The sequence below is a fragment of the Vicia villosa genome, linkage group LG4, assembly GCF_029867415.1.
Source record: "Vicia villosa cultivar HV-30 ecotype Madison, WI linkage group LG4, Vvil1.0, whole genome shotgun sequence".
Classification (NCBI taxonomy): Eukaryota; Viridiplantae; Streptophyta; class Magnoliopsida; order Fabales; family Fabaceae; genus Vicia; species Vicia villosa.
The window spans coordinates 174,015,348-174,026,619 of NC_081183.1; the positions used below are offsets into that span (position 1 = coordinate 174,015,348).

The 11,272-nt window shown below is 35.8% G+C and overlaps 1 protein-coding gene and 1 non-coding gene across 2 annotated transcripts; one reads left to right on the forward strand and one right to left on the reverse strand.

The window, feature by feature from the left end:
• Nucleotides 1–1,376: 1,376 nt before the first annotated feature.
• LOC131596010 (G-type lectin S-receptor-like serine/threonine-protein kinase SD1-1) lies at nucleotides 1,377–8,819 on the reverse strand. The gene is made up of 7 exons (XM_058868557.1): nucleotides 8,432–8,819; nucleotides 8,121–8,252; nucleotides 7,831–7,982; nucleotides 7,483–7,693; nucleotides 2,404–2,641; nucleotides 2,169–2,319; nucleotides 1,377–2,067 (listed from the first exon to the last, which is right to left on the reverse strand). Exons 3-7 carry the CDS (start codon nucleotides 7,978–7,980, stop codon nucleotides 1,750–1,752), a joined length of 1,068 nt encoding a protein of 355 aa, XP_058724540.1. The 5' UTR covers nucleotides 7,981–7,982; nucleotides 8,121–8,252; nucleotides 8,432–8,819; the 3' UTR covers nucleotides 1,377–1,749.
• Nucleotides 8,820–9,546: 727 nt separating this feature from the next.
• TRNAR-ACG (transfer RNA arginine (anticodon ACG)) lies at nucleotides 9,547–9,619 on the forward strand. The gene has a single exon. It is a non-coding gene; the product is annotated as a tRNA-Arg (tRNA).
• Nucleotides 9,620–11,272: the final 1,653 nt, after the last annotated feature.

An 11,272-nucleotide genomic window follows, 5' to 3' on the forward strand; every position in this document is an offset into this window, starting at 1 on the left:
TTTTTTGAATTTGTGAACAGAACGCTCTGCGATTATACATGCTGATGTTCTCAAGATTTCTCTTGCAGATGTCCAAGAGGTCTACAACACTAGTAGGCGAGATCAAATTCTTATGAAACTTTGTCCAGATTTTGAAGTTGTCAGAGGTGCTTTGCTGAACTGGAATCATGTTCCTTCTTTAGATACATGTGTTGATTAACTTCTCAGAGAGAAACAACGTCTTGCTACTCAAGGAACCATGTCTCATGAAGTTGTTGTTTGTGAGCCCATGGTGGTTGCATATGCTGCTCAGAGTAGAGGTAAAGGGCGTGGTATGAGACATGTTCAATGTTTCTCTTGCAAACAATTTGGCCACATTTCCCGAAGTTGCAATAAAAAGTTCTGCAATTATTGCAAGCAGCAAGGTCATATTATATCTGATTGTCCCATACGTCCTCCACGACCAACACAATGTTCGGTGCCGACATTTCATGCAACCACAAATTCTACAACTGGTCCTTCCATTACTAGTTCATCTAATGGTGCAACTCTACAGCCTGGAATACCTTCAACAAAAAGTCATCTTGTCTCAACGATCTTGTCAAAATACTCCTCAACAAAATGGCATGGCAGAACGTAAGAATCGCCATTTGCTTGATATGACACGTGTCTTGCTTCTCCAAGCTTCTGTAGCATTCCGATTTTGGGTGGAGGCTCTTTCCACAGCTGTCTTCTTGATCAATCGTTTTTCTTTTACAGTTATTGATTTTGATACTCCTTTCTTTCGTCTTTTTAAAATTCATCTTGATTATAGCGCTTTACATACTTTTGGGTGTGTGTGTTTTGTTCCATTTGAAAGGCACAAACTTGGAGCAAAGTCTTTTCAATGTGCATTTATGGGGTATAGTCACTCTCATAAGGGCTTTGTGTGTTATGATATCTCTAACCATTGTTTTTACATATATTGTAAATTAGCTAGTTTTCTATAATAGTTGGATAAATTAGACAATAGAATATTTTTCATTATAATTTGTAATTACGTGTAATTACTGATACTATTATATATATATATATATATATATATATATATATATATATATATATAATATAGAATGCAATAGAGAAAGGCATGAAGCCAATTTTCATGACATAGACAAATCCAATAAAAAAATATAGAATTGACGCGAGATCTACACTGTAGCGCAGGAGCCGTATATTACGAAGCACAAACTTCGACACAGATACTTGACACAACACTGACACGGTCGCGACATCACAACATATAATATATTTCTATTCATAAATATTTCTATTCAATCTATGTTCTATCTACCATCTTTAACAATCTTCCCTCATTGCTTATGTATCTAACTGTTCATTTTATTTGCATTGTTTGAACCACAAAAAATCCTCATACTGAATTCATAAATCCTAAGCATATTGGCCATTTGAATTTCTTAAATACAGAGCATATACATTGCACCTGTTCTTCTTTGACAACACACCTATGTTTAACACAAAGAGCTAACGAGGTTGTTCCACAATAAGCAACAGGTTCAAGAAAAGAGAATCAAATACTCACTTAAGTAGATACTTATCATTTCACAACTTGGTCATTTTATATAGGCCAAAATCAACATTTAAAGGCTAAATTAGGATCAATATTTCTTGCTGCAATCATTCCTCCAAGCACTTTAGTTGTAAAATAAGTTCAAATAAATTCCTCCAAATGCACCTTTAATCATTGATTGGCATTACCATAATAACATTCTATCGCGCCTCGAATAATGTCACAGAAGCTTCATTTTGTGAACAATCTCCATAACTTATTGAAGAAGATTCTACCTGAATTGGATGATGAGTTGTTCCAGCATAGAACCCCGGTTGGCTAGGTTCCGGCAACAGTTTTTCGCCATTCAACATTAAGACCACAGATGACATGTTAGGTCTTTGTTCTGGTATCTGTTGCACACACAGTAGACCAACATGAATACATTTCAATATGTCACATGGAATGGTTGTACTTGTACCATGGAATATGTCATCCATTAGCTCTTGTGCCTTTGCTTCATTCCATGGTCTCCATGCCTGAAATCAATGTTGCAAATGTTTTCTTGTTGTAAAACTGTTGGTATTAGATGATGGCAGCAAGAAATATTGATCCTAATTTAAATAAACTTTAAACTTACATGACCAAGAAGATTAAGATGACGATGAGGGTCATAAAAATTCCGAATCTTTCTCCCACTAATTACCTCTATAACAATTACACTAAAACTAAAAACATCTGATTTTATTGAAAATGATCCGTGCACCGCATATTCAGGAGGCATATAACCACTGGAGCATAACCGTGAAATTAGAAAACTAATGTTAAAACGAATTGCAACATAGTGGAACCATATAGCTCAAAGAGGAACTTACTATGTTCCCATCAATCGATTTGTATTGGACTCGTCTAGATCGCCTCTGAATGTTCTAGCTAGACCGAAATCTGATATTTTTGGATTCATATCATTATCAAGAAGAATATTACTTGTTTTCAAGTCTCTATGGATGATTCTTAATCTTGAGTCTTGATGAAGATATAGCACCCCTCGAGCAATCCCGTCAATAATTTGGAACCGTTTTGTCAGATCTAATTGTTTCTTTCTAGTTGAATCTAAAAAATTCCAGTTTTAAAGTCAGTAATCAGTATGGCCACTACATAATAGCAAGGAATAAAATGAACCATAATTTGCATATGTGTGTCAATAATTCTTGGCTTCATACTTTTCTCATTATTATTTCTCGTATATATAAAGGTTACAGGGCTATATCGGTAATTACACTAAATAAATACATTTAAACTAATTCCTATTCACATCCCCCCTCAAATTGATGCTGCTTGTCAATGAGCATCAATTTTCTAACAAGAAACTGATGACATGGACGCGGAACAGCCTTGGTAAGAATATCTGCAATCTGCAACTGAGTACTGACATGAGGAAGTGATATTATTCTGTCATCATAAGCGTCACGGATTGAGTGACAATCAACTTCAATATGTTTGGTGCGTTCATGAAAAACAGGATTCGCAACAATTTGGATGGCACTTGTATTGTCAGCATAAAGTGAAGTTGGCTCTATTTGAGGAAATCCAAGTTCAGCCAAAAGACCACGGAGCCAAATTATTTCAGAACAAGCCGCAGACATGGCACGATACTCAGATTCAGTAGAAGATTTAGAGACTCTCGCTTGTTTCTTACTTTTCCATGAGATCAATGAAGAGCCAAGAAACATGCACCAACCAGTGACAGATCGTCGAGTATCAGGGCACCCTGCCCAATCGGCATCACTATAAGCACTCAATTTAGGAGGAACTCCAGTAGGAAAGAATAAACCACGATGAGAGCTTCCCTTCAAGTAACGAATTATACGTCGAACTGCTGCCAAGTGTAGGTGGCGAGGAGAGTGCATGAATTGACTTACTTGTTGAACAGCAAATGATATGTCAGGGCGAGTAATAGTCAAGTAATTAAGGCTACCCACGAGTTGACGATACAATAAGGGATCATGCAACAGATCACCATCATCACGATGATATTTAACATTAACCTCAAGAGGAGTATCTACTGGATTAGCTGATTGCAGACCAGCCATAGAAATTAAATCTGTGGCATACTTGTGTTGATGGAGGAATATGCCCTTGGATGTAGAATGAACCTCAAGACCAAGAAAATAATGCAAATTACCAAGATCTTTCATATGAAACGCTGCTTGTAACTGCTGTTTAAGGCTTTGAATGGAAGCATGATTAGAACCAGTAATAATCATATCATCAACATACAGAAGAAGTAGGACAATTCCAGTAGATGTTCTATGAATAAATAGAGAAGAATCATACTGACTCTGAGTAAAGGGAAACCCAAGTAGAGTGGAGCGAAATTTTTCATACCATGCTCTAGGCGCTTGTTTCAAACCGTATAAGGAGCGTTTGAGCTTGCACACACCCTTAGATGACGGAAATAAACCTTGAGGAGGAGTCATATAAATATCTTCCGCCAGGTCACCATGAAGAAAAGCATTTTTCACATCTAATTGATGAAGAGTCCACCCGTTAGAAGCAGCTATAGAGAGTACCGTACGAACAGATGTCATTTTGGCAACCGGTGCAAATGTCTCATCATAATCAATTCCATATTCCTGCTTGTTTCCTAAGGCAACCAAGCGAGCCTTGAAACGGTTGAGGGACCCATCAGAATTCAATTTCACCGAATACACCCATTTGCAGCCAATGGGTTTAACATCAGGAGGACAAGAGACAATATCCCACGTGAAATTCTCTTGAAGAGCTTGAAGTTCCTCATTCATTGCTTTTATCCAACGTACATCTTTAACAGCCTGTGAATAGCAAGTAGGAATAGATATGCTAGAGAGTGTGGCAGTCAGAGAAGTATGTGAGGAATCATACCTGTCTGGTGAATATCTATCTGGTGCTCGAGATATTCGACCAGAATGTCGTGGTTCAACCATTACAGGATCAGGTGGCGGTTCAGCGTCGGGAAGGGGTGTGGGAACCTGCTGTTTGTGTTTTCTGACATATACATGACCTGGTTTATAGCGTTCTATAGATTGAGGCATAATAGAAAACTTAGGAAGAGTAACAATATCATTCATGACAGGAGAAACACATGGAAACATAAACTGATTATCAAAAAATGTCACATTCCTAGAAATACGAAAACGATGGTTAGTGACAACATAACACACAAATCCCTTATGAGAATGACTATACCCCATAAATGCACATTGAACAGACTGCGCTCCTAGCTTATGCCTTTCAAATGGAGGTAAGTGAACAAAACAAACACATCCAAAGGTATGTAAATCATTATAATTAGGCTGAATTTTAAAAAGACGAAAAAAAGGAGAATCGAGATCAATAACCGTAGAAGGAAGACGATTGATCAAGAAGACAGCTGTGGAAAGAGCCTCCACCCAAAATCGGGGTGGTACAGAAGCTTGAAGAAGTAAAGTGCGTGTCACATCAAGCAAATGACGATTCTTGCGTTCTGCCATCCCATTTTGTTGGGGGGTATTGGGACAAGATCGTTGAGACAAAATGCCTTTTTGTTGAAGAAATTCTTGAAACTCACGAGACATGTACTCACCACCAGAATCAGAGCGAAAAATTTTAACACTTTCATGAAATTGAGTTTCAACATATGTCAGAAATTTCTTAAACATAGAAAACACTTCAGATTTAGACCGAAGAAAATATATCCAAGTAAAACGACTATAATCATCAATAAATGTGACAAAATATTTATAGCGAGCATGAGAAACTACAGGAGACATACCCCATACATCACTATGAATCATTTCAAAACAAGAGGAAGCCCGATAAGCACCAGACGGAAAAGGAAGTGTTTTACTCTTAGCTAATTTGCAAACAGAACATGAAAGAGAGGCATTAGAAACAACATTTTTATTTCCCAACAAACCATTTTTAAATAAATGAGATAAGACAGCAGAGTTAGGATGACCCAATTTTCTATGCCAGTCCTCATAAGAATTCAAGACATTATTACAAGCAAGAGATAAATGACTAGAAATAAACTGAAGTGGAAACAGTCTTCCCACTTTAGGCCCCTTCGCTACCACCTTCCCCGACATCTGTTCCTGCACAAGGCAACCATCACGAGAAAAATTTACATTACAATTATTATCAACCAATTGACCAACAGATAATAAATTGGAAGCAAGTCCAGGTGATACAAACACATCCCGAAAATCAGAGTTGAGGTCACCAACATTAGTGATAGAGAGAGCATTACCATCCGCAATTTGAATTTTCTGATTACCATGGTAAGAATGTAAATTGTGCAAGTATTCAGAAGAGGCTGTCATGTGATTGGATGCACCAGAATCAAGAAACCACGAGCAGGAAACATTCGAAGACTTACCCTGAATTCCCAAGGTTGAAAGAGCGGAAAGTACCATCTGTTGGATTGTTTCAGGTTGGAGAGCACCACCATTAGATGGATCGGTGATGGAAGGACCAACTGCAGAGCTTGTACTAGCAGGAAATGCTTGCACCGACCGTTGTGCTGATCGTGGAGGACGAGTGGGACAATCAGAGATAATATGGCCCCGCTGCTTGCAATAATTACAAAACTTCTTACTGCAACTCTGAGCAAAATGTCCAAATTGTTTGCAAGAGAAACATTAGACATGTCGAATATCACGACCTTTACCTCTACCCTGAGGAGCATATGCAAACATAGAAGACTCAGAAATGACAACATCATGAGACATGGATCTTTGAGTAGCAAGACGTTGTTCCTCTCTGAGAAGTTCACCGACACATGTATCTAAAGAAGGAACAGGATTCCTATTCAGCAAGGCACCTTTGACAACCTCAAATTCTGCACGAAGCTTCATGAGAAATTGATCTCGCCTACTAGTATTATAGACCTCTTGGACATCCGCGAGAGAACTCTTGGGTACCTCAGCATGTATAATCGCAGAGTGTTCTGTCCACAAATTCAAAAAACCAGAATAATATTCTTGAACAGACAGATTGCCTTGTTTGTAATTGGCAATGTCTAGCTCCAACTGAAAACGTTTGGCCGCATTATCTAGGTTATAGATACGCTTCAAGTAGTTCCACATTTCTTGAGCAGTTGAAAAAGATCGCAAATTATTAATCATGTGAGGATCAATAGTACCGAGAATCCAAGTGATAATCTGAGCATCTTCTATTTCCCATGCATCTAAGTCAGTTGTCTCTAACGGTGCCAAAGAGACATCGTCCAAGTGACTCCATAATCCTTTCCCTTTGACATACATCCGAAACTGAAATTCCCAAACAAGATAATTCTTTCCGGTAAAACGAACACAAATACGATCTCTCTCTTTTTCGGAAGTCATAATATCAGAGATGACTTAAGAACAATTTTGTTAACGTAACAATTTTGTTAACGTGAAACAAGAAACACCAACAGAACACTGAAGAATACTTGCCGACACCAAATCAACACCCCAATTCAGGATACTCGCCGACACCAAATCAAAACCCTAATTCAGGATACTCGCCGACACCAAATCAAAACCCTAATTCAGAATACTTGCCGACACCAAATCAAAACCCTAATTCAGAATACTTGCCGACACCGATACGAGAACACGATCAAAGCAAACACGATTGTAAGCACCAGAGATTAGAATCGCAATCTTGGAAGAGATTACCGAGAACCGAGATGATTTCAATTACCGAGAAACGAGATCTACCGAGATGATTTCAAGAGCGACCCAGTGGGGTGTCGCTGAATAAAGCCAAGATTAACCTAAGACTCACAGGTTTGATTGAAAACCTACTGATACCATGTCAATAATTCTTGGCTTCATACTTTTCTCATTATTATTTCTCGTATATATAAAGGTTACAGGGCTATATCGGTAATTACACTAAATAAATACATTTAAACTAATTCCTATTCACAATGTGAAGTTTCAAACCAAAAATGAAATAATCCAAGCTTCTATTAGGCATGAACTCATAGATTAAGAGCTTTTCCTCTTGATGAATCGAACAACCAAGAAGTTTAACAAGATTGCGATGTTGGAGCTTTGCCATCAACATGACTTCATTTTTGAACTGTTCTTCTCCATGTTCACAAGTTTTTAATAGCCTCTTGACTGCAATCTCTAGTTCATCTTCCAATATGCCCTGGAAATAATTTTGGAAAAATTTGAAACATCGGTTATGAAAACTAGCGAATCGCCAAAATATGTGTAGGAACAAACAAAATCATATAATCTAATCGACGATGTTAATCGAGGCTTTATTTAAACGAACTTAACTACCTTGTATACTGGTCCAAAACCACCTTGCCCTAACTTGTTACTTTCTGAAAAGTGATTCGTAGCGTTGGATATGAGTGAAAAATCAAATATTGTCGATAACTGCACATCTTCCTTCTCCCTTTTGTACTTCCTATGAAATATTTTTAGCATCTCTAAAATGGTAGGAGATACCAATTGAGTATAAGTAAAAGGATATTTGGAGGAACATGGATATGACTAAATAATTGAAAACTTCTCTACTTCTAATATCAGAAACTTGAAGTACATAATAACTTTGATTTTAAATTCACCTGGCTTTGTAAGCTTTTTCCTCTTTTTATATGTAAATGTGGCTATTCCAAGAATCACAATGAATAAAATGATTACTCCTAGAACCCCTGCGAACTTTTCGTTGATAAAACTCCACTTATTTCTTCGATGACCTGAGGAAAAATGAAGTATTCTCCATGAACAAAACAGATTTTCATGCTTTACTAATGTGGATCAAATATTACAGGAACTATAATCATATCAGCAATGATAAAAAAAATGGAAAAATTGTATATTACTTCAAATAAAAAGTTGAATAAACCAAAATGGTGAATCAGAAAAGTAACAATACCTAACTCTGAGGCTGCAAGTCTTATGAAAATATCTTGTCCTTGGTCGATATGTTTTGTCAAGTCCGTTATATTTCCAAACCAAATCAAACAGCCAGTATTACTTTTAACATCTAAATTTGCATATGGTGTACAAGCGCAGTTTTTCAAACAAATTTTCTCACATTCTTCGAGACTCAATCTCCTGTCAAACCAAGAAGAGGAGGTATCCGGCAACTCTACTCCTGAGTGCTTTAGAAATCCATCTCCAATACAATTTAACCTTGTTCTTCTAACGCATCCACCATACCAATCAAAAGAATTCCACTTTTCATTGTGCTTTGGAACAAAACCTTCCAAGCATTGACATGTTCTTGGAGAGTTTGTAATATTGCATATAGAATTAGCATCACAGTTCCGAAGTTGAAGAATCCGGCTTCAAAAGTTCCAGCTGCAGACACCAAAGTATCATTAACTTGGATAGAAAGATTTGGTGTAATAATAGTAAAAGTTCCATATTGTAAAGATAAAGATGGAATGAAACAGAAGAAGCAAGTATGCAGAAACAGCATGAACATCTTGTATGTCTGCATGGCCTTATTGATGATGATTTGTTGTTTTTGGTTATTAGCTTCATCAAACACTGACTAGAAGAAGAGGCTGAGTCCAAGTCAATACCATGACTATAGGCCAGTTTTGTCTAATTAGATAATAGACACAAAAACTGAGGCTGCAATTAAGCATTGACATGTCAAAGATAAGTGTTTAGTCTAATTCAGTTTATGATTGCTACATCAAATTGGACTAGAAAGCTAATGTTCTTACAAATAGCTTAGGCTTTGTTTGGAAGAAGAAGAAGAAAAATAATTAAGCGCTTATGGCATAAGCACTTATGATGTAAGTGTTTATTTATGAACTATTTTTATAACAATAGATAAAATAAAATCAAACGATTTTCAGATAACTTATAAGCTGTTTTCATAAACTATTTTAGATAACTTTTATGGAAATAAGCAAATAACCTATGAACATGCTATTTTAGTTCCATTGATGTGTACATTAAGCTTGAAATCCAACAGAATGAAAACCATGTGAGTATTGTATTGAACTTTACACATCAATGTTCTCACAACACAATGACTCTGTGGCCCAATGGATAAGGCGCTGGTCTACGGAACCAGAGATTCTGGGTTCGATCCCCAGCAGAGTCGTTTTCAATCTTTTTACACAATTAAAGCGCGCTGGTCTTTCATTTGTTTATAACTTGTTTTCAATTTTTTCCAAGATCAAATCATTTCAAGCCGCTAGATAATCCTTTTATCAGTATCTGCCATTTACTTTTCCCTATTTATCAACTATTAAAGTTTAGGTTTTTCATTTGTTTTTAACTCTTAATTGAGTTAAACACATTTTTATTTTAGTCTTTAAATTATTTGTATTCTTAGCTTTTATAAAATGGGTGTTTTTATTCCATTACTTTAAAGAAAATGGGTGTTTTTAGTTCCAACGAAAGCATTCATTTTTATGTGTTGTGTGAACATTCTTAATCACTTTTTTTTCTTCTTATATTTTAATATTATAATTTTTAAATATGCAATTGTAATTGCTAATGTTTTGTTATTATTATAAAATAAAGAGATGTGTAATTGATATGTATTTTGTTATTATCATAAATTATTATTAAAATTAAAGAAAAATATTTTAATAATTAAAGTATAAATTCATTATCTAACAATTTTTTATAATTTAATAACTTAATATAATTTTTTTATAAAATTTAATTAAATTTGTAGTATTTTAACGTAATAAATATGTTATGTTGCAAAATGACAATTTTTTTATAAGCATAAATTTGTTATTTTATTTGATAGTTTCCTTGATTTTTTTATTACAGATTTCTTGTTTAATTCGACGTATGTATATGTCTAAATACTCATTAACCATAATTTTTATTCTTTTCTTTGAGGGCGATAAAGGTTTATGTTTGAGGATTCAATTGTTTATGAAGGCGACAAGGATTATTTTTTTAGGATCTAACATTTATATTATCTCTGAGGGTAGCAAACATTCTTTTTTGAGGATCCAACATTCATATTGCTTTCGAGGGCAACAAGTATTCCTCTATGAGGATCCAACACTTTAATAACCTCGTGATCAATAAAGATTTTTCCATGAGAATCCAACATTTTAATAGCCTTGTGAACAACAAGGAATCCTCAATGAGGATCCGACGTTTTAATAGCCTCGTGGACGACAGTGATTCCTCCACGAGGATCTAGTGTTATAATAGCCTCGTAAGGGGGATGAACTTTTTTTGTGAGGATCCAAAATTTCCATAGTCTTATTGGCAACACATATTCCTATATAAGGACCCAACGTTTTAATAGTCTCTTATGCCACAATGATGCCTTATTAAGGTTCCAACCTTCAACCATTACATCTATCAAAACTAAAACGAATGTCTATATAAATTCATGAAGAAATGCGAGGCACTTCATTAAAACTCCATGTGCCTGCAAGGGAAAAGACTGTCACCTCGTTAAAAGAATAATGTTTTTAAGATAATCATATGTACTTTGTAAAAGTGCAAGATAACCCCCAGTGGTTAATGGCAGTCAGAAGCTTTAAGGTTGTTGTAAGGTTTGAGAGTTAGCTCGTGTGGGGTGAGAAGCTCCTTTATGTGTGTATTTATATGTCTCAGTCTGATCGTTCTTTATAACGATATTGAGGTATTTATAGTCGACATGGTCTTGGGCCCAAGACTTTAAGGGATATAGCAACCACTTTGAAAAATGGGTAGTTAATTCTCTGAAATTTAGGATGTGTGGTTAAATTCCACGATTTCGTGTGTCGTTTGTAGACTT